General features: G+C 48.5%; 5 protein-coding genes and 2 pseudogenes across 5 annotated transcripts; 5 read left to right on the top strand and 2 right to left on the bottom strand.

The window, feature by feature from the left end:
- Nucleotides 1–298: 298 nt before the first annotated feature.
- On the top strand, nt 299–784 carry LOC123402442. Its single transcript, XM_045096370.1, has one exon. It carries the CDS (start codon nt 299–301, stop codon nt 782–784), a length of 486 nt encoding a protein of 161 aa, XP_044952305.1.
- A 5,347-nt stretch (nt 785–6,131) lies between these two features.
- LOC123420098 lies at nt 6,132–7,520 on the top strand. Its single transcript, XM_045107272.1, has one exon. It carries the CDS (start codon nt 6,532–6,534, stop codon nt 7,255–7,257), a length of 726 nt encoding a protein of 241 aa, XP_044963207.1. The 5' UTR covers nt 6,132–6,531; the 3' UTR covers nt 7,258–7,520.
- A 3,766-nt stretch (nt 7,521–11,286) lies between these two features.
- LOC123420110 lies at nt 11,287–12,434 on the bottom strand (annotated as a pseudogene).
- A 960-nt stretch (nt 12,435–13,394) lies between these two features.
- Nucleotides 13,395–13,796, top strand: LOC123402452 (zinc finger CCCH domain-containing protein 39-like; the record flags this gene model as incomplete). Its single annotated transcript, XM_045096380.1, has 1 exon — nt 13,395–13,796. A coding segment is annotated over exon 1 (402 nt), but the record flags the coding sequence as incomplete, so codon positions are not given.
- A 2-nt stretch (nt 13,797–13,798) lies between these two features.
- Nucleotides 13,799–14,470, top strand: LOC123402461 (the record flags this gene model as incomplete). Its single annotated transcript, XM_045096389.1, has 1 exon — nt 13,799–14,470. A coding segment is annotated over one exon (672 nt), but the record flags the coding sequence as incomplete, so codon positions are not given.
- A 750-nt stretch (nt 14,471–15,220) lies between these two features.
- On the bottom strand, nt 15,221–16,155 carry LOC123402471 (annotated as a pseudogene).
- Nucleotides 16,156–20,185: 4,030 nt separating this feature from the next.
- LOC123420122 lies at nt 20,186–21,161 on the top strand. Its single transcript, XM_045107286.1, has one exon. It carries the CDS (start codon nt 20,366–20,368, stop codon nt 20,996–20,998), a length of 633 nt encoding a protein of 210 aa, XP_044963221.1. The 5' UTR covers nt 20,186–20,365; the 3' UTR covers nt 20,999–21,161.
- The last annotated feature ends 1,223 nt before the right edge of the window (nt 21,162–22,384 follow it).

Consider the following 22,384-nt stretch of genomic DNA (forward strand, 5'->3'; position numbering starts at 1 on the left):
GTTTTGGCTGCGAGGAGAAGGAGAAGGACAAGGACAAGGAGAAGGCTGTCCTTTTACTCGGGGTTGGGGGCACGCGGATCATTCACCCGTCCCGTCCAACCGTGTACCCGAACCCCACCTACAATCTAGGACTACAAGGCGCGCGCTGCTCTCGTGCCGGTGCCACGACATGGCGGCCATTTCCTCCTCCGTTGCCGGCCGCGGTTCCCCTGGCTAGCAGCTAGCTACTAGACACTGGTCACAGTCACAATTCACAAACGCCTTTGCTTGGCTCCGTCTGACCGTCTGTCTGCGCTCCATGTTTGCGGGGCGGCAGCGCCATCAGGCTGCGGTGGCGCCGCCGCGGCGCAGGAGGTTCGAAGCCGCCGCCGGCAAGGAGGGGGAGCCCACGGCGGCGGAGTGCGCGTGCAGGTCGTGCGCGGCGGTGGCCGTGGCGGACTGCGTGGCGCTGGCGTGCTGCCCGTGCGCGCTCGTCAGCCTGCTCGGCCTGGCGCTCGTCAGGGCGCCGCTCGCCGTCGGCAGGCTGGTGATCAGGACCAGGCGGAGGCGGCGGGCGCTGCTGCGCGGCAAGCGGGTGCGCGACGTGGCCGCCCCGACGGCGACCGACGACGACGGCGAGAAGGAGGGCGGCGTGCAGGTGCAGACCACGGCGACGGCCACGGGCGGCGTGCAGACCACGGGAGGCGTCGACGATCACGAGGCGGAGCTGGCGTGGCTGGAGGAGATGTACCGGACGGGGCGCTGGGGCTTCGGCCGCGTCTCCTTCTCGGCCAAAACCCCGTGAGCCGCGCGCGCGCCGCCGCCTGCCTGCCAGCCGGCCGGCCGGCGCGCGCACGGCGGCGGGTCAGCTTCGGAGTAGTTAGCAGTACGTACGTACGATCTGCCGGGCGCACGCACCGCGCCGGCGTGGAGAGGGATGCGCGTCGCGGTTTTTTTCTCGCGGACGTACGAATCTCGATTATTAGTGATTCAGAGGTGATTAGAATTGACACGTTCCCTTGTACTATTTGACTACTCCTGATTAGAAGCGTGCGAATCTGAAGTGGGAGCACGTGTTGGCTTCGTTTGCCATGGAATCCACATCATGTTCCCAGTCCTTTGCCTCTATCTACTTCTTGCATCTTCTTCTCTTTTCATTTCCACATGTTTCTATTTGCAGCCAGTTATGGTTCTCGTACTTTCTATCCGCAGAGTAATAGAATTTGGTTTTGGTGAATGCTATACATCTCACGTCAGTTTGGGCGGGTCTGAACCGATCTATTCTTTCATCTCACCTCACCTCACCTCAATTTGGTTTTGATGAATGCTATACATTTCACGTCAGTTTGGCATTGTTTCTCTTATTTTTCTTTTGTCTTTTTTGTACGTTATTATGCTCTTTGCCCCATCATTGTCCAAACTGATGCATTATATATATGGTTACGATATTAATATAGCGGAGCCTATTTCGAGAGTTTTTAACCAATTTAGAGTGAATGCTGCGTTGGTCATGGGATGGAGCACACGTATCTTGGAGCAAGAAGTGATTATCATGTCAATCTTCGGAAGCATTCACGCAAACCGGGTGTTCGTGCGGGTTTCCTTAATTCTCCTTATCACGTTCCTTCACTCTTCCACTTACTCGATCCCTTTCTTCACCCAACATACCACTAGGCCTTCGTCATCGCCGCCCCATGCGCCCCTTCTCCCCGTCTTCCTCGCACCCTCCCCCAGCCTCTTGCTCTAGGTTGCCGTCTATGAAGCTCGCCAAGCCGGTGCAACAAGCTATGTTGCTATTCTCTACTTCTCCACTTCGATCCCACCTCCTCCGCCTCAAGCCTAGTGTCGGCGGTCCTAGACCTCACGCTTCAGCCGCCTCTAATAGCCGGAGACCTTATGTATCAGCACCAATCCGTGCACCCCTGCCATGGTCGCCTTGACACCCGAGCTCCAGTCGGCTCACCTGAACGCCAACTCCACCGAGCTCCTTGCATAGGGTGCATGACAGTAACGCCATGCGCACACTGCTTTCATGGACCAATACAATGCGGGGCGTCCGTTTCCTTTTTGTATTTGCATCTTTTTCTTTTTCTTCCCTGGTTTTCTATGATTTTTCACTTCTGTGTTGGTTTCTTTCAGAATTTAGTTTCAAAGTTTTTGTTCAGTTTATACGCCTAATACATTTTATATATGTTTACTATTTTTCAAAAACATGATTAACGTTTTTTTGCAAACACATGCTTTGGACTTTATTTCGAATACGTGTTAAACCTTTTTCCTGCATACGTTGAGACATTTAATGTCACAACACATGTTTTAACTATTCGAACTTTTTTCCATTGTCCCAGCCTTTCTTGGAAATATAATATACATATTTTTAAAGTATGGAACATTTTGTTACGTTGGATAAACATTTTCTGAAAATTCCGCACATAGTTTTTGAAACTTGTGAACATTTTTTAACGTCACAACATTTTATTTTTTAGGTATCAATATGTTATGAAAATTATGCAAGCAATTGTTTTATACTGCAGTAAATTTTTATTTCAATACGCTTTTTGATATATATTTTTAATTAAATTAACTTCTGAAATATATGTATTTGGAGTTTTAAAAAATATGAACAAAATTAAAAATAGAAAAGCATGAATTAGGAAACATAAATTGAAAAAGACTAACTAAAAAGATGGGTTGCCCCAGTATGAGCAAATAGGAGGGCGCCCCTTAGTTTGGAAGGCTTCCACAAAGGTCACTTTCTTGGGCCTGAAAGTGTGCCAAGTGGTGCACCTAGCCGCCGCCATGTCGCATGCTTTTTTTTTAGACAACCGCCATGTCGCATGCTGGCTGACCCTCAGGATTTTGGTTCTTTTTTCTACAAGTGCTTCCTTCTTTCCCTTAAGTTTTCATAGAACTTTTTTGCCTTTTTTTTACAACAGAGAATACATGTTTTTCCACGAGATGTGCTTAGAGTAACTCTAGCAGACCCCGCATCCGTCCGGCCCACAAAACGTGTTTGCAGTTCACGGAAAAACGTCTTTGCGGACCGACGCATACGGTTGCGGATGCAGACCCTGCATAACGGATCGATAAAAAAACATATTCGTGGAATATGCTTTTTCAGACCCCGCGCGGGCTGAAATGTCCCTCCCACCAACCGCTTCCGCTTATATGCAGGGCACCGTAACGGTGAGGGGAAACCCGCGAATACGCGGGTTGGGACCGAGATTTTGCCGCGCCCCGCAAAAATATTTGCGGGCCGGGGCCGGATGTGGGGTCTGATCGGGCAGGTTTTTTCGCCCCGACCCGCATTTTGACGGTTATTTTCCGGATCGAGGTGGGATGCAGGGTCTGCTAGAGTTGCTCTTATGTGAGAAGCACACCATATGCTTGTGTGTCCCCAATAGAAAAAAAAATACAATATGTGCAACTGAGTAAAGGGAAAAGCACAATTGAGTTTTATCATGCATGTTGAGAGAAAGAAATGCATTGGGCTTGATCCGATGGCATATATAGTGAGATGATGTGCATGTATGTTGAGATAAATAGAAGTAGCGAAGATCAACTCCTTTTTTTTTAAGGCGAAGAACAACTACCTAAGTTTGTAGGATTGGTGGCCCGTTAACATGCCATGATGTACAAAAGCTTTTTGTTTTGTCGACACAGATTAGCCATTTGCATTTGTATGATCATTTGTTTTGTGTCATTGACAAAATACTTACTTTAGTTGGCATTTTTTCCCCTTGAAAATGTATAGGATACACATGGAGTACCTTACACACGAAGCAACAAGTTTATTACATTCGCCATTAATGAGGTTATCACTTGATCGAAATGTATCCACTAAGAGCAACTCCAAAGCGTCGACCCAAACAGACAATGTTTTTGTCTTTTTTTTGTTCGTTTGGGTCGGCCGCCCGCAGGGCGTCTGCCCAGTTTAAGATTTGGGTCCGCAGTGCGCCCCACACCCGCGTCCCACTTTACGTCCGCGCACGAATTTGAAAAGGCCCGTGACCGTAAATCAAGCCAGCAACCATGCCGTCACCTAAAGTTCATGCCGGCACGACGACACCATGCTAGCGGCCGACATACAATGCCAGGTTCAGGAAACACCAAACAGTTCATGCTGGAACGCTTGCCGAAAAGCATGTTGGCTGGCATATCCCGCGCGTGTTTCCTCGCCCCATCGGATGACGAGACATCGGCTACCGGCGTTGCGTTGAGGTCGTTGTGCCTGGGCGCGGGCATGGACGGCGCCACCACGCACACCTCAGGCGAGCATTTCCCAAAGAGGCGGGAGGTTTACGGATAAATGTGGAAGCCGGGGATCGGGTGAGTCGTCGACGCACGGGGCGGCTCTGGCAACACCAACCGAGGGAACGCAGACAAACCTATGCTGGCCGCAGCCATGGTGGCGTTGACGAGCCTGTGCTGGCTAGGGTTTAAACCTAGGTACAATAGTACACCCCTTGTTGCCCGTCGTGACGCCTGCACGGTTGCAGCAGTATCCTCCAGTTGTGTGGCGGCGGCTATGGCCGCGACGACCGCTTCTTCGCCCCTGCACCCGCCGCGTGCCTCCAACCCTTTCTCTTAGTCGACTCCCTAGCCCGCTCCTCGGGTGTCAGCTCCTTCTTCTTCTTGGACGCGGTGGCGATCTTACGGGGAAGTGAGGCTTGTAGGAGGGGGCGGTCGTGATACCGGACGAGGCGAGGGAGGCGAGGTCGACGGCGGCATCGAGGTCGTCGTCCATGGCGAGCGACCGGGAAGCACGCACGGGGTGGGAGGGTTTTGGGAAAGTGGAGGGAAAAATGGTGGAAGCTTTGGCACCGAGTGTCGGTCCACAGAAAGTAGTTGGCGCGCAGCGCGCGCGTCCCTCCCTTGTCCGCACCGACGCAAATCAGGATAAAAAATGAGCCGAAAATGGATTGACAGGCGGACGAAAATCGAACGTTACGCTTCGTTTGAGTCGGTGCGTTGAGGCGACTTTTCTATTCGTCGTCACACAAACGAAGGCGGGAGGACGAAATGAATCGACGCTTTTGAGTTGCTCTAACAGAACTAACTAGTACTTGTGTCTTGGTTGACACACATCCCACATCTTAAGTAGTAAGCTACACTTTACTTAGGTTATCACTTGACCGAAATGTATCCACTAACAGTAATACTTCTGTCTTGGTTGACACACATCCCACATCTTAAGTAAGCTACACTTTACTTAGTACCGGAGAATTGACACCAGGGAAAATATCAAGTAAACTTTACGCCTTTTTAGTGACACGCCATACCTTGATATGCAAGCACTACAAAATCAAACACGAACCGCTAGCCTTTTAGTGCCATTTCCCTCTCACCTTGTTGCTTGGGCGCATAGCAAACCGGACAAGCCATCTCCTCTGCATCTCTAATCACCATGGTAGGTAGGTCACACCAATGTACAGTGTAAATGCACCAAGGCTGATGATGCACGTGCAAAAGCACAAGAGGAAAACAGAATTATCTCTAACAAAATAAATCTGTGGGAACATGATTCATACAATATCCGTTTATTGGGACCCACTACAGATAAGTTGTCTCAACTATTTTGGGTGTGATAATGTTGAATTTTTGACCTGTCTGATTTAAACTCAAGGGCTCCTGTATGTTCTTCCTCCTCTAGCTCTTGTTCCACCACCCCGATCCAGCGCCTACCAAACCGCTCGCTGCCACCGGTGGCGCTCGGACGTGCGCCTCGCCGCTGCCTCTCCATGCTCTCTACGACATGTTACCGCCGCCCAACAATCCCTATAAATCCTCACGATCCTTTTTCTTTGACGCTGCAGCCCAACCTGCACCCTGAGTCACTTTGATTTAAACTCAAGGTCGTTGGTGATCCCATGCTTTGCCGCCGTTTGTTGTGGGACGCCCTCAAAGCTCTGATCCGCCCTGCCTTCCTTTCATCTTTCAGAAATCGCCTTAGGTTAATTTATTTTCACAATTTATGAATAGCAAAATTGTACTCCATCTTTTACGGCCGTTTGAACGCAAATCATTATTCCTTCTGTCGAAATTACTTATCGTACAAATAAATAAAAATTGCATGTATTTAAAATTAAAATACATTTAGATATATTCATTTTTATGATAAGTATTTACGAAGAGAGTATTTACCTGTGCTATGGTATACAGGGAGGAGTGGCAGGGGGGCTCTCGGGAAAAGATGAGAGAAAGCTGCACATGGATGAGATCCAGTAACGCTGTAGTCCACTCCACTGGGATTCTCGCCGCCGCCGCTGCCGTCCAGCTTGCATTCTTCCGTTCCGTTCGCTCAACGGCCGGCTCCCAGCTCCGGCCACGTGTCGCGAACGGGCCGGGCCCGCCCACCAACCGACCAACCAGCTCTCTCGAATCACTTGACGAGGCAACGGCAGTGCGAGTCCGGGCCCGCCCGTCGGCGACGCAGAGGGCTTCGCGGGCCCACGCCTTGCGTGCCAGGCGCAGCTCGCAGCGGCAACAGCCCGCGTCTCCCGCTCCTTTTATCCCCGGCCATCCCGCACACGGCACCCGGGGAGCGCACCCATGGCGGATCACGGCGACGGCGTGGCTGTTGAGAACCTTCTAGAAGATCCCTCTGCGACCACCGCTTCAGATGACGACGAGGAGGAGGAGGGGGAGGGGTTCACCTTCGCTGCGGCCACGCGACTGGCCGGCGGCGGTGTGATCGGGCCCGTGTACCCGGTCTTCGGCCGCCCGCGTTCGCCGGAGGAGCGGGAGGTGGAGGAGGACGCGGGCACGGCGACCGTGCGGGTGCCGCTGAGGCAGCTCCTCCTGGAGGAGCGGGGGTCCTCCTCCTCCTCCTCGTCGGGGAAACGGCCGGACGACGGAGGAGAAGACGACGAGCTGGACGGGGTGCCGGCGGAGACGTACTGCCTGTGGTCGCCCGGGACCTCGCCGTCCCCGTCCCCGTCGCCGTCCCGGTGCCAGAAGAGCGGGTCGACCGGGTCGGTGCTGCGGTGGCGGCAGCGGCTGCAGGTGGGGCGGAGCCACAGCGACGGCAAGGAGAAGTTCGTGTTCCTGCAGGCACAACAGGACGCCGCCGGCTCCCCCGGCAGCAGGGGAAGGACGGGGGCCGGCGAGCCGCGCGGGCGCGGAGGAGTCCACGGCTGGAGCCACCGCGGCGGGAGAGGCGGGAGCGGCAGGGGGAGCCCCGGGCGCAGGGCGTCGACGTTCCTCCCGTACAAGCAGGACCTCCTCGGGCTCTTCGCCAACGCCGGCGCCTTCCGCCGGAGCTACCACCCCTTCTGACCGAACTAACGTCAACCGTCAGCGTCGACCGATCGATCGATCCTCTCGCGGCCGCAGATCGGGTGGTGGTTGCCCTGCATTTCTTTCTTTCTTTCTTTCTTTTTGTCGATTTGTGATGATCAGTACACGGCGTACGCCTAGAATTTCTTGGTTCTTTTCGTGGCACATACAGTGACAATAGCTGATACGTAGATCAGATCAAATCCAAAATTGTACGTAGTTTTGTTCAGCAATTTCTTCAGTTGCGAATTTGGTTCCGGTGACAGGAAATTCTTTGCAGTTAATTAAGGAAACATTCCCTCCCAGGCAGATGAAAGCGAGGAAAATAATTGTGCAGCTCCCTTTGATTTATCTCTCCATAAATTATGCATAACCGAAGTCTTAATTAGGAGTGTCAGTTAAGCAAGGCAATTAACAAGCTGCAGTTGCATCGTACGAGCTGGCTCTCCATGAATGAACATCGTCATCAGGCCGGAGGGGAGGTTCAGGCGAGCGCGCGGTCGCTGTCGGCGTCGATCCACCTTATCGCCGCTCACCTACTCTAGCTAGCCGTCGATCGTTCCTTCCTTCCCCAAACTTTACTCTTCTGATTAGCGGAGCTAATTGGCCTGCTCGCTGGGTTAGGCTAGCTCGTAGCTGGTCACGATCTTGCTCAGTCTGGACTGTGGACTTAAGTGGGCTGAGCCACACAAATGGAGGATTTTTTCACTGTTTTGACTCATGGGATGAAAATATTGTACGAAATGAACTCTGATCGAAAACATTTCACGACCTGACCCTTTTTGAAACGCCAGAGCCCGTGGCGTTGCAGACGCACATAGAAACGTCAGTCTAATGTGGCGTTGCAGACCCACTCAAACGCCAGTCTAATATGGCGTTGCAGACCCACTAAAACGTCAGTCTAATGTGGCGTTGCAGGCCACGCGCGAAACGCCATGATCCATGGCGTTTCAGCAGTACACATGTTGCTGGCAGCATGCCGTGGGCTGACTGGATGTCGTCGCTGCGTTCCATAGTGGGTCTGCAACGCCAGCACTGTTGACGTTTCACAATGGGTATGCAACGCCACATTAGACTGGCGTTGCAAGAAAGAAAAAACGTCACGGTAGACAGGCGTGTCACTGTAGGGCAGCAACGCCAGCACTGTTGACGTTTCACAGTGGGCCTGCAACGCCACATTAGACTGACGTTGTAAAAAAGAAAAAACGCCATGATAGACAGGCGTGTCATTGTAGGGCAGCAACGTCATCGTAGATAGACGTTGCATAGTGGGGCAGCAACGGCACGGCTTGTGGCGTTTCTAAATGGATCAGATCGTGAAATGTTTTTAAATTTGATTCATTTTGTGCTGATGTTTAAAAAAAGGGTTAAAACAGTGAAAAAATCCACAAATGGAAAGGTTCAGAGGTTCTGGTCTGCCATCTAAATAAACTTTGCAGCTTTGGGAGATGGCTAGCTAGACCGGTAGCTGGCCAATGCAACTGATGCAGTGAGAGTCCACTTGGAATGCCATCGTTCATCACAGCACGGAGTTGGGGAAGAATGTCCCGATTATACAGAGTACACTATGAAACCGCAATATTTATTATAGGGAAAACAGTTGAATTGTCAAATTTAATTTAATATTTGCCTAGGCTCTCTGGGATTTTAGCCCACTTTGAGTAATAATATTTTGCCTAGGTGTGTCTCCATCACAGTTGAATTTCCTTTAGCAGTAAGTAAGCAGAAGCGCTTGTCCTTAAACATTTTTTTGGAAGTGTCTAGAATTCATTTAGATGATATATATAATTTGATCTCTAGATGTACAAACTAGTACTACAAACCACGTCAGCACACACGTATCTAATAGTCACATTCAATGGCTATGCATGGTGGAAGAGACATAACTAAAACTCAGCTAAATAAGTTCGAGCAAAGTTACTTTTTTAAAATTTGCGAAACCCTTTAACCGTTCTTCAATCATAACCATATATGTTTTACAAAAAAAAAAATTGAAACCGGATACACGCTTTACTTAGAGCAACTCTAGCAGACTCCGTATCTGTTCGGCGCGCAAAACGTGTTTGCAGTTCGTGTAAAAACGCATATGCGGACCGGCGCGCACGGACGCGGATGCAGACCCCGCAAAACGAACCCGTAAAAGAGCATATTCGCGAAATATGCTTTGGTGGGGGAAAGCATGGGCTGAAATGTCCCCCACCAACCGCTTTCGCTCATATGCAGGGCAACGCAGCGGTGAGGTGGAAACTCGTGAATACGCGGGTTGGGGCCGAGATTTTGTCGTGTCCTGCAAAAATATTTACGGACCGGGACGGGATGCAGGGTCTGATCGGGCAGATTTTTCCGTCCGGACCCGTATTTTGACGGTTATTTTTCGGGTTGGGACGAGATGCGAGGTCTGCTAGAGTTGCTCTTACTCCCCTGCATTTTCATAGAGAAGGGCCAGACGACAGAGGACCGTAGTGTGTAGTGGCTGCAGTGGAAAAACAATTGTTGGCAAATCAAACCTAGCCAGAGCTATTTCTCTTCTGCGAGAGTACTTAGCCAGCCCAGTATGGCATCTGATTATGGCGCAAAAAATTTATGCTGTTTTTCGTCTTATAGTCTTTTACTGTTTTCATCCGTTTCTCTTTTATTTTCTTATCTTTGGTTTTCTTATATTCTCAAAAGCGAAACTTTGGTTTTCTTTTTTCTCTTTCTAGTGTTTTCTTTCTTTCTTCAATTTTGTCTGCTTCTTTCTATGATTTCTTTCCTTTTGTTCAATACATGTCTACATGTTTCAATAACATTGTACATCTATCTTATACACATGTAACATTATTTTGATAAACTATGATTTTATTTCGATATGCATGATGTATTATTTTGAGATACTTGTTTTCATATTTTTTGAGTTTATATTACATTTTTTTATATACACGTTCAACATTTTTTAATAGCACGAAAAGTTGAATAGTCATTTTTCAAATATAACGAACATACTGTTGAAACTCGTGCACATTTTTTAGATGACATGTACATTTTTTTAAATGGTATGAAATATAATTTTAATTTCAATAAACATTTTCTAACGTTTCAAACATTTTTTTTAAATGTGTGAACTTGGTTGTTGTAATACGGAAGGACGCACCTAATCACAACCAACTCATGACATCATCACGAATAATACTCATTGTTCATCTTCTATGACTCAATAATCATCATATGTTGGAGTCAGGGCTTGCCTGTTTTCAGCCTGGGATACATCCACGATGGCGACGGTGGGCATGGACTCGATGATCGCCTTGGACTGGTGAGTACGTTGGTTTCTGTTTTTTATTTATATTTTTCCTATCTGTTATTTAATTTTTTTATTCTTTGTTTTTTTTTCTGTTTTTCTTTCTTCGATTTTATTTCTTTTCTTCAATACATGTCTACATGTTTCAGTAACATTGTATATCTATCTTATACACATGTAACATTATTTTGATAAACTATGATTTTATTTCGATATGCATGATGCACATTTTTTGAAATACTTGTTTTCATTTTTTTAATTTATATTAAACTTTTTAAAACACGTTCAACATTTTTTAATAGCACAAAAAGTTGAATAGCCATTTTTCAAATATAGCGAACATACTTTTGAAACTCGTGCACATCTTTTAGATGACATGTACATTTTTCTTCGAATGGTACGGAATATAATTTTACTTTCAATGAACATTTTCTAATGTTTCAAACAGTTTTTTTTTTCAAATGCGCGAACTTGGTGGCTGTAATATGGAAGGACGCACCTAATCACAACCCAACTCATAGCATCATCACGAACAATACTCACTGTTCATCTGCTATGACTAAATAATCGTCATATATTGGAGTCATGGCTGACCTGTTCTCAGCCTAGGATACATCCACGACGGCATAGGCATATGCATGGCATTGCCATTTATTTCACGATGGCATATGCATTGCCATTTATCCGTAACGCGTGCATACACTCTGATGGCCGTGGGATCTGCATACATATATACATCCAGCAAGCAACTTCTAGCTAGCGAAGTTCCGCTGTGTGAAGCAGTCGAGGTTACCCCCGGCGGCCGTGCCAAGCATGCCGCAGTAGCGCGTGTAGTAGCCGATGCGGTCAACGTTGGCGTCGTTTCGGCCCATGCCGCACTCGAGCCCGCCGTTGATGATGTTGGTGATCACGCCATATCCGGGCACCCGACCGGCTGCCGTGTCGGCGGCCGTCGGCGTCCATCGACGTAGGGCGACGCTGTGGCTCGACGGCTTGTTGCCCTGCGCCGTCATCGATCCAGAACCACATCGCCGTCCTGAAGGACACCACCGCGTCCGTGGACACCAGGTCCGGGTTGCTCACCAGGTCCTTCCCGATCGCTCTCCCGGCCACGTCGTAGTTGGACCGCCTGGTCAATCGCACGATGAATTATTGATGATTATTGCACGCGACAACGTAACCTAGAAGGCCAACACTGCTGTACTTTCCAAGCATATTTTTGTAGTACATATTATTTCGCTCTCCATGACATTTGTGTTGACCAATACAGTACTACTCCCTCTCTAAAGAATTATTTTAGTGATCTAAACGACTCTTATATTTTTTTACGGAGGGAGTATTTTGCATGTGGAAGATGCTTCAGATCAGATTGTCATCTAGAGAGGTACTCACTAGGCTAGAACTTGGAATTTTGCTTACCCTGTCAGTTGGATGGGCCCCCGTCCATAGTAGGGTGGGGACGTGGCCTTGCTCCTCTCTTCCTTGAAGCAGTAGCCCCATTGGAACTGGTCGGCAGCGCCTATCGTCCCACCTGCACGATGACATGCACAAACACGCAGTCACGTACACGATTGATCGAGTTCCGTTGACAACAACAACCGAAATCAACACTGACTGTCGACGTACCGGTGGTCTCGTGGGAGGTCTGGCCGAAGAAGGCGGCGAGCTCGCGCTTGACGTCGTCGGCGCTGCCGGTGGTGCCGAACCCCGGGAAGGTGTTGGCGGCGGCGATGAAGGCGTCGTACGTGTAGAACCCGCTGCCCGGGCACAGCGCGTTGTCCCGGTTGGGCAGCATGCTCGCGTACACCGACCGCGTGATGACAGTGCCCACGCCCTGCGCCGCCGCACCGCCCACCGCCACCGCGAGCAGAAGCGCCGCGAGGGCACCAAACCTCGCCATTGTATGCTAGCTCACCTTCAGCTAATAATCCTAATGTGATTAGCGCAACGAGAGATTGCAGCTTTGCAAGACGCCTGTGTGAGGATGGAGTCATGGAGCTGCTGGGTTTGCAGCTGTATTTATATCCGCTCAGCTCAGCTCGGGTGCCCCCGTCAATCTTTTCCATGTTGCGCGCGCCATTTTGATTTGCAGGGGAGAAAATCCGACGGGGCGGGTGATAGGATCATGGACAAAAGACTTGTTTTTCAGGGCCTTGTCGATAAGCAGCAAACTTGTTGGCAAGCAGTGCAACGGCCGCCGGCCGCTGGCCGCTAAGCCTTCTGGCTCTACTTGATTGATTATCTGGTGCAGCTAGCGACAACAAGAGGAACAACGCGGGCGGCCCGGATTGAAGCTTAATAAACACATAAGTAGTTTATTGCCGCACTTGCTAAACATGACGCAACTTTTTTTTTCCCAACCAGGCTCACGCCCTCGGCACTTATCGCTTAACTGAAATATTCAGTACATCAAGGATCACTACAGCTGGACTAACAATGAAGGAGAGATGAAAATGCAAATACGAAATAGGTCTTCATCCTGCTTTATAGATATAAAACAATTATTCATATAACCGAACACAGTACGAAAGCAAAAATAACGGCCGGACCACAGCACTATCTCCCCTAATAATAATAAAGCGCGCAGCGCTTCTGCCGTCCGTCGTGGCAATTTTGCACAAAACCCCATGTGTTTTGTTGAAATCAACCCGCAATCCTTCATTAAGTGGAAAAAAAAACATGTCTCGTTACCTCCGTCTTCCCCACCCCGCAGACCTCCCGCCCCCTTCGTATCTAGATCGAACCAGAGAGAGAAGAAGAGGGGAGCCACCGCCGCCCCCGCCACAAGCCCCCGGCAAGCGCCGCCCCCCGAGGAGGAGAGGCGAGAGAGGAGAGGGATCCGGCCGGAAGGTTCCAAGAGATGGGAGTCTCGGCGTTCTACAGGTGGCTAGCGGACCGGTACCCACATACGGTGTCGGACGCGGAGGAGGAGGAGCCCGTGGAGCTCGAGCCCGGGGCCTTCGTCCCCGTCGACCCCCGCCGCCCCAAACCCAACGGCCTCCAGGCCTCCGCCGTCGCGCTGGCCGACCAGCTCTGCCGCCTCCACCTCGGGCAGATGCAGCCCATGCCCATGGCGCGCTTCGCCTCCTCGGACGAGAAGCTCCGCCCCCTCCACATCGGGCAGACGCAGGCGCATGTCGTGCCGGCTCCCCCGGTGCTGCCCGCCTCCCCGGCCGAGAAGCACGCGGCGATGCCCAAGAGCATCTCCATCCGCTCCAAAGGCTACCTGAAGCATCGCGTGACGAAGCCGGTGAACATCGGCTCGGTGAGATCATCCGCGTCGACGTCGTCTTGGAGCTGTTCGTCGGCAACGCCTCGACCTTGCTCTTTGCCGCACCGCGCGGGTACGCGCTGGCCGCCCCGGTCGCCGCGCTGCTCGCGTACGACGTCTCCGCCGGGAACAACGGCAGCCGGGTCGTCTCGCTCCGGGCGCTCGGCGCGCCGGTCCGCGTGGATTTCGGGGACCTCGCGTCTGTGGCGGCGGCGAACGGGACGCCGCCGTTCAACGCCATGGCGGCCAGGTGCGTGACCTTCGCGGTGGACAGCGGGAAGGCCGTGGCCACGCACGCCATGGCGTCGGCGACCGTGTGCGCGGTGACCGGCACGGGGCACTATGGCGTGGCGGTGCGGCTGCAACCGCCACCGCCAACGCCACTGCCACCGTCGCCGCCTCCCGCGGCGGTGCGGGAGCGGTGGTGGGCGTGGACGGTGGTGGCTGGTCTGGGCGGGGTGGTGGCGGTGAGTTTCCTGGCGGTCACCGTGGCCGCCGCGGTGCGGTGGAGCAGGAGGCGCGGGAGGGAGGACATGGATGTGCGGGCGTTGGCCAGGGAGGAGCTGGGGAGGATGGCGGTGCGGGGGAGCAGGATGCCGACGACGAAGATGGTGAGGACGCGGCCGGAGCTGGAAGACGGGAGCCCGCTGGCGTGGCGGCGCTAGCTCCTCCTCCGGTTGCACCGTCGCTGCCTTGTGTGAACTAGGTGTACTCTTTTTTTTTCAGCATCAGACATCGAGGCTTGGTATTGTCGTTGTACATTATTACATACACCACTTTGTACTCTAATATGATATTTTGTGTAAACTCAAAGTAAAAATATACACTGAAATAGGTCATTATCTTAAGATTGAGAGCAACATATCACTGCATGTTCTTTGAGAACCAGTAGCAGGTTGCAATGGGCTGTCCTCCTCATTTACCGAATCTAAGTGTTGTTCTTATGTTCCTACCAGGATAGAACAAAACTCGAAGCTGTGACTGAAATATAATGTTGGTATGCACATTATTTGGTGTCACTAAATTCGCAAAAATGCACACAAATCATATACTTGGCCATGAAAAATACATCATCATTTCTTCTACTAAGAAGTTCGAATGATATGTCGATAGTGGTAGCAGGGTTACAGGTTTGAAGTTCCTTCCATTTAGACTTCTATATTTGGTTGCTGGAGCAACAAAACGTTCAAGAATTTACTCTCTTCAGCTTTCAGCGCTTGTTACCAGTCAGCAAACATAAGCTAAAACTGTACATTACTCAAATTTCAGGTAGCAATATATAGCTAAAAGAAATCAAGAAATTACTTGAAGATGGCACTGCATCTTCTGCAGACTCCAAGACTCCAAGTAGATCGAGTACCACAATAGATTACAGTATGTGTGTTTTTCTTTCTAATCCACACATCTCCGTTTCTCTAAAACTGATTCGTGTACATCTTCTGAGAAACTGCAGCAATGAGCTTCGCAGGTCCATCATACTCCACTATTTTCCCTCGAAGTGCATACAGCTCATAAGTATTATATGGAATTAGAAACTCTATGATGTGGTCCAAATAAGCTGGAATAAGACGAGCATACCGCCGCTCATTGCAAGTACCATATAGCAGTCCATAACTGTTGGAATTCGGTGGGCGACTATGATAACGGTCCTATGTTTGAACTCTGTCCGGATCGTTTACTGAAGGACAACATCCGTTGCATTGTCTATAAAGGCCATGGCTTCATCAAGAATTAAGATACGACACCTTTTCAAAAGCATGCGACCCAAACAAAAGAGCTGCCTTTGGCCCATGCTCTAGTTCGACCCGTTTTCTGCAACTGTATGGCATGATCTTGATTAGTACCACTAACAGTTTGACAGATTTGACGTCACATGTATTTTGAATTCTGAAATGGCTAGAGCAGAACTCTGAAATGGCCTAAAATAAATGCGAGACCAAATTATGTATATGTATAGATATAGTGAGGTTTCGTACCAAGCGAATCGAATCCATGTTCCTTCTCTTGGATGGCTTCAAGAAGTTGACATTTGTCAAGAACCTGTAACACAATAGCATATTAATATTAAGTACACGCTTTAGTGTTTCCTTTTATTGTCATTTTACGACCCCATAAATCAGTTTATTTATCCTGAGATTGTGATATATCACACTGTCTTACCTCACATTTGTTGATCCAAGTACTTCCCAAGAGGATCTAGATTATATCTTACCGTACCCTGAAAAAGTGTTGGGTCTTGTGGAATGATGCCCAAACGAGAACGCAGGTCATGCAAGCCAAGCGCGGTGATGTCTACAGAGTCAATACTTATTGTCCCACCAGCAGGTTCAACAAGACGAAAAGAGTCCATCGTCGGCACTTTTGCACAAAAGCCCCTGTGTTATGTTGAAATTAACCCGCAGTCCCTTACTTTAGTGGATTCAGAGAAAACGTTTCACTTCTATAAAAAAACGAGGTGGCGTTAGCTGATGTTTGATGAATGGGGAGGAGGGGAATGACGATGCTCTGGATAAAGTGGATGGTGGGAGTGCCACAGTTGCTTTTTTCTCTACTAATCAATTGCTAGATTTTTCTGGATAAAGTGGGTGGTGGGAGTGCCACAATTGCTTTTTTCTACTAATCAATTGCTAGATTTTTTTTCCAAGTAGAATTGCTAGGTGTTGTGCTGCACCGTGGAAGCTGATGGATGTCATGCGTGCAGCGTGCTAGCATTGATTATATAAAAAATAATATCCAATGAACATCGATTATAACTATTTGTTATTGTATCATAGTAGTCGGCATATTTAAATGCGGAAGCGCTCATATGATTGCACTGGTTGAATGCACTGGTTGGCATATTTGATTGAAGGCCAATTCAATTTCAATCGATTGTAATGACACTCCCTTTTTTTAATACCGAAGTGTGGTTAAATGCACTGGTTGGCATATTTTATTGAAGGTCAATTCAATTTCAGTCGATTGTAATATAAACACTCCTTTTTTGTAATATTGAAGTGCTCTTTGTGTACGTAAAGTGTTTATGTCAAATGGTTTATTTGGGTCAAGCCCAAATAACAAAAAATACAAGAATAACGATTTCCAACCAAACAACAAACTTATATATCTAAAAAACTCAATGTAGTAAAATTAGTTTTATAATAAGTACACATTTATATATATTCATGCCTTTTAAAAACCGGTCAAAATTCTCAAAAGTTGTTCCATTAAAAAAATGAATTAAAAAAATTTCAAAAAAAATACTCACTGTTTTTTTAATCTTTTAATAAAGCATTTATTTTAAACCAACATTCACGGGAACTGAATATAAGAAGTGGCATGTAATGACAAATAACTTGAGGCCTTCGCGGAGTTCAAGGTTTGCTGGGTGCGTTCTTCGACGATCAAAGTTGTCTATGTTTTAGCTAAGGAAGGTCGTATGAATAAGCTTATGTTGCTCTGTTTTCTCCTGATATTTAAGCTTGATGTTCCAGCTCATAACTGCAGTCTATCAGAATCGTACATAATGTGTCGTAGATAATGAACCGTGAATATGTGCTTTTCAACACTCGAGATTGTTGAAGCATGTTGATATCATTGTGAGAACCCGGCATTCGAAAGAAAGCATGCCAAATTCATAAGTCATGTGGCCTCGCGCCAGCGGAGGGGATGAACGGCAAGGGGCAGCCTACATTGGAGGTACATCTAGAGCTCAGCTCCACAAGGAATGGAAGGGAGGGGGTGGCCACCATTGGAATGGGGGGAGTGACAGGAACAAAGTGAAGAGATAAGGACAACTTTTTTTTTCTTTGGGAAGAAGATGAGGAGAATGTTTTTAGAAGAAGATGAGGAAAGTGCTTCGGAGGACGCGCTTTGTGTCTCGTGCGGAGGCTTGGTGTCTACGCTCAGAGCAGCTCACTCGCAAGAGTTTAGCAAGTTGTGCAAAAAACAATTTAAAATATATATTTTTAATTTATTTTTTGAAAATATGTTGTACACAAAAATGCTATTACCCATCAAAAAACAAAACATTATTACCACTCAATAAAAATGATAATTATTATTAAAAAAGTAATCCAATTTTTATGTAAGCATTACATTATATATTCAAACTTTAAAAGAAACTCCTTTCGTCCAAAAATAGATGTCTTACATTTAACATTATAATTTACATTTAATATTTAATGATAAAATAAATAGGTTCTGCATTTTTTCTAGCCCGATGCAACACACGAGCATTTGTACTAGTCATATACAAGAAATATAAAAGAAGTAGGAAAAAGCCACCAAGTGACTGACCGGCGGCCATACGGAGATGATAGCCAATGTATAGAAACCTAAAGCGTGTCCAGCATGCACCAAGACGGTCACGGTCATGTTGTCTAGAGATCGGATGCGAGCGCTGTAAGAAAGCAAGAAATTTAAAAAGCGAGTCAGAGGCCTGCTGCATAAAGATTCGCTCAATCACCATCTTGTTGCGAGTTGTTCATAAGGTTTATATCATTGCCACAAATATTAGCCAAAACATGCGTCGATTGCGGCCTGTCTGGGTTGCTCGGGTTTGCAGGAACGCCGCAAGGTCTAGGACCTCCCAGCTGGGCCCTAGTGCTCCACGGACGAAACTCCAGAGAACCCGCGTCGCTGGGCGTGAGAACAAGATGTGAGTTCCCGTCTTCGGGACATCACAAAGAGGGCAAAGTCCATCACCCGTCCCGTGTCGCTTAAGAACTTCTATTCCAGACGACAGGCGGTCCCTCAATAGCAGCCAGAGGAAGATCTTGATCTTTAAGAACAATGACGCTTTCCACAGCGTGAACATCCATGAAATAGCCAACGGTCGGCAAAGGGTCTAGTAAGCCGAACTAACGGAGAACTCGCCCGAAGATGAGAGCCTCCAGGAAACGATGGGAGGGCAGCCCACACACTATCCTACTCTCGGGTGTGTAATAGTATTCCTTTGATGTGTAATTTATCAGTATCAGTAGTGTAGTACAGATTTTTGTTTTTATGCTTGTGCAACTGGGTTCTGTAATGTGCAACTCGGCTCTATAATTTGCAATTAGACAATGGGTGTGCCGTGGCAGCGTCGATTTGGGCACAATCTCAATTCCAAGGCAACGTCTTCCACAAGACCATCGCTCCCAATAGCATGTGCCGATGGAAACACTATGACACAAAGATACTTAGAGCATCTACACCTCGACCCTCAAATAATCCCCATACGTTCGAACTGTCGGCGAACCTTCATACCCATCTCAAATATAGGGAGGACATAATCGCTGACGCGTCCGAACGTGTCAGTCAGTCCGTCAGATAGGATGCGACTCTATCCTGAATCACCTTTGTATTTTCTATATTCATTATTTTTTGTCTTTTTCTTTCTTTTCATCAATCACGTGCAAGTGATCGGACATATGAAAAAGAAAATAAAAAGTGTGGTTACGCGAATGAATAAATAAAGGATATGTCCGGTCACTGACCAAACGCGTCCGCAGACGTTTAAGGGATCGGATTTGCAAGTTCCGCCTGTAGATGCTCTTAATATTCATATCTTATTGCGCTGTCCGCGCTCGTAATGTCTGAGCTCTAACTAGCCTCTCAACCCCATTTTCTCTCGAGTTGGGTTGGGACTCACCTACATGTCCCCTTTGGTATGGGAAAAGCTAACCATCAGCCGACGGATTGCAATGACCGCATCCGCCACCTTTCCATAAAACACGTGTCCAAATGGCTATGCGGTTCTGCAAAAACGATTATGTTTCTGAAACATATATAATGTTGCAATGGCCTACAATGGATTTATGTTTTGTAACAAAACATTTATTACGGATTTTTTTGGCAACAAGACCTTGGTTGCCAAAAAAATTGCAACGAAACCTCAGTTATAAAAAAAAATCACAACTAAAAAGTTGTTGTAAAGAAAATCTACAACACAATCTATGTTGCAGAAATAATTTTGCAACAAGGCCTATGTTATAGAAAGTATACTTGGTTCGCTCGATGCAGCAAATCGGACGGATCGCGACCTGGCTGATCTTCCAACGGATGCGTAGCACGCCCCCCTTTGGTATTGACAACAATATTTAGCCATGTATAGCTCTCATCATTCTTTGGTAGATCTGGGATTCCAGGAAAAGCCAACATCTTTCAAGGTGAGACTAGGTTTTGTGAACCTAGCTAGCCAAAGCCCAAAAGCTCGCCGCGACGTCTTGACGGGAGTACATCTGCTCGAGCACCGGCACGCACAACCGGTGAATTCGTAGCCAACCACTCCTAGTTTGGCTCTTTTGAGTAGCAATGCATTCACGCGGGACCCTCTCCCCGTACGTGGTGATCGTTTAAAGAAACATCTATTTCAGGGTTCGATGTCTCGATCAACTTTGAAGTCCAAGCTCGAGCAAGAGTGGAACCCGGGTTCGTATAAGTATATGTGCCCACGTACGGTTCCGAGGTGACAACTTGAGGTAGGAAGAGAAGGTGAGCAGAGCTCGTTCGTACTCGGACATGGCAGCAGTAGTTACGACTTAGGACGCGCGCGCGAGAAGGGGAGTTCGATCAGCTGTAGTAGCTGTAGCGACAGCATGGAAGGCGCGGGCGACTTCACCTTCGCCGTGGCCGCGCCTCTGGCCGGCGTCGGCGGCCGACGGCTAGGCGCCGGCCTGCTGTACCCGGTCTTCGGCCAGCCGCGGTCACCGCCGCGCCATCGTGCTCTGGAGACGGAGACAACGGCGGCCACCGCGCGCGTGCCGCTCGGGCGGCTTCTGCTCGTGGACGCCTTACGAGCAGGAGCGGAGCAGCGGCCGGACGGCGGGGACTACAACTACAAGCCGGTAAAGACGTGCTCCTGTTCGTGGTGTCCCGGGTTGCCGTCGGCGCCGGCGACAGCGTCATCCCCGGCGCGCTGCCGGAAGAGCGGCTCCACGGGGTCGGTCCTGCGGTGGAGCCAGCGGCTGCTCGGCCGGAGCCACAGCGACGGCAAGGAGAAGTTCGTGTTCCTGGACGTCAGCCCTTCCAACTCCGGCTCCAAGCGCAAGGGGGCCAGGAGCTGCGGCAGGGATGGTGCCGGCGGCCACGCGCACGTCTGGAGCTCTTACGCGCACAAGGGCATGGGCATCAATGACGGGCGCCGGAGGTCGTTCCTCCCGTACAGGCAGGACCTCGTCGGGCTCTTCGCCAGCGCCACCGCGTTCCGCCGGAGCTACCATCCGTTCTGACGATCGACGTGCTGGATCCGTACGTAGATCATCTGATCTGCATGCTATTGTTTGAGCTTGTACTTTGCTTGCTTGCTTGCTTGTTATTTTGTCATCAGTTTGTATTGGTAACCGGAGCGTGTAAAGTCAATTTCATATATGGAGTATGTTCCTTTGAACTTTATGCACTACACTTTGTTAAGTACACCTTGCTACTTACATTCTGAATTATACTCCGTTGGTTTATGAAGCAACTAACCAGATATATAATTGGCGTCCTTGCTAAATGAACAAAATCCAGCTCTCCTTCAAACATGGAATTGTCCTCCACCATTTTTTCCTTTCAAATCGAATTCAAACCGAATTCTCGGCCTATGTAACCTTCTCTGTTTTGTATTGCGGGGGAACATATATATATATATACGGTCAAACTTGATCGATTATTTTCAGAATGCAAGTCCAAGAGCGGTCTCCTTCGGTGCACCAACTCTCCTTTCCCAAGCTTTACTCTTTGTATTAGTCGCACGAAAATTAAATTGCATCATCCGATATGATCATATCATAATCATACTTATCATACGTCCATTTCGGCCATAATTAAGCATGGCTGCGAAGCGCGCAGCACCTAGCTAGCTTAGCAAGATTGTGAAAGTTCCTTGCGGCCTACGACGCGTGCTGCCTCCGACATCAACCAAGCATAACTGCTGACACGGATAGCCAGCAACGACACACACACGTACAACAGGTTGGTCCTCATACTATAGTACTCCCTCCGTTCCTAAATATAAGTCTTGTAAGAGTTTCTACTAAAAAACTACACACGGATGTATATAGACATACATTAGAGTGTAGATTCAATCATTTTGCTCCGTATGTAGTCCTCTAGTGAAATATCTAAAAAGACTTATATTTAGGAACGGAGGGAGTATATCACTACACAGTATAGTTACCTATTACTTTTTCTTTATACTTTACGTTCGTCCGTCTTAAAATAAATATATCAATCTCATTTTTTTTAATTTTTTAGAAAAGGAGTGCATCAGTCGATGCATGCAGTCATCTTATTAATTATTCCACAAAGATCTAACAAGAATATACATCAATCCATCCAAAGCCACCACTCACACCTACAAACTCGATACTGTGGAGTGCTCTCACTCCATATATCTAAGACCGGTGTAGTCTTCAATCCATCCACATAACGTATCGGGAACAACAGCCGGTGCAACACACCTAAAACGCACACCTCACGCACACGTTTTACCAGCCGCCATCATCCTCGAACCATTGACCCATCTTCAGGAAAGAGATCCGCATCATCCTTGCCAGGCCAATCATCCGTCGACGCCACCACGGCGCCCAACGGCGCCACCGCCTGCGCTCATCCATCCAGATGCGAAGACTCCG

Source organism: Hordeum vulgare, chromosome 1H, assembly GCF_904849725.1.
Source record: "Hordeum vulgare subsp. vulgare chromosome 1H, MorexV3_pseudomolecules_assembly, whole genome shotgun sequence".
In the NCBI taxonomy this organism is placed as follows: domain Eukaryota; kingdom Viridiplantae; phylum Streptophyta; class Magnoliopsida; order Poales; family Poaceae; genus Hordeum; species Hordeum vulgare.

Excerpts from the sequence above, each read along its gene's own strand:
- LOC123420122 (XM_045107286.1), top strand. The coding sequence starts at position 20,366 with ATGGAAGGCGCGGGCGACTTCACCTTCGCCGTGGCCGCGCCTCTGGCC.
- LOC123420098 (XM_045107272.1), top strand. The coding sequence starts at position 6,532 with ATGGCGGATCACGGCGACGGCGTGGCTGTTGAGAACCTTCTAGAAGAT.
- LOC123402442 (XM_045096370.1), top strand. The coding sequence starts at position 299 with ATGTTTGCGGGGCGGCAGCGCCATCAGGCTGCGGTGGCGCCGCCGCGG.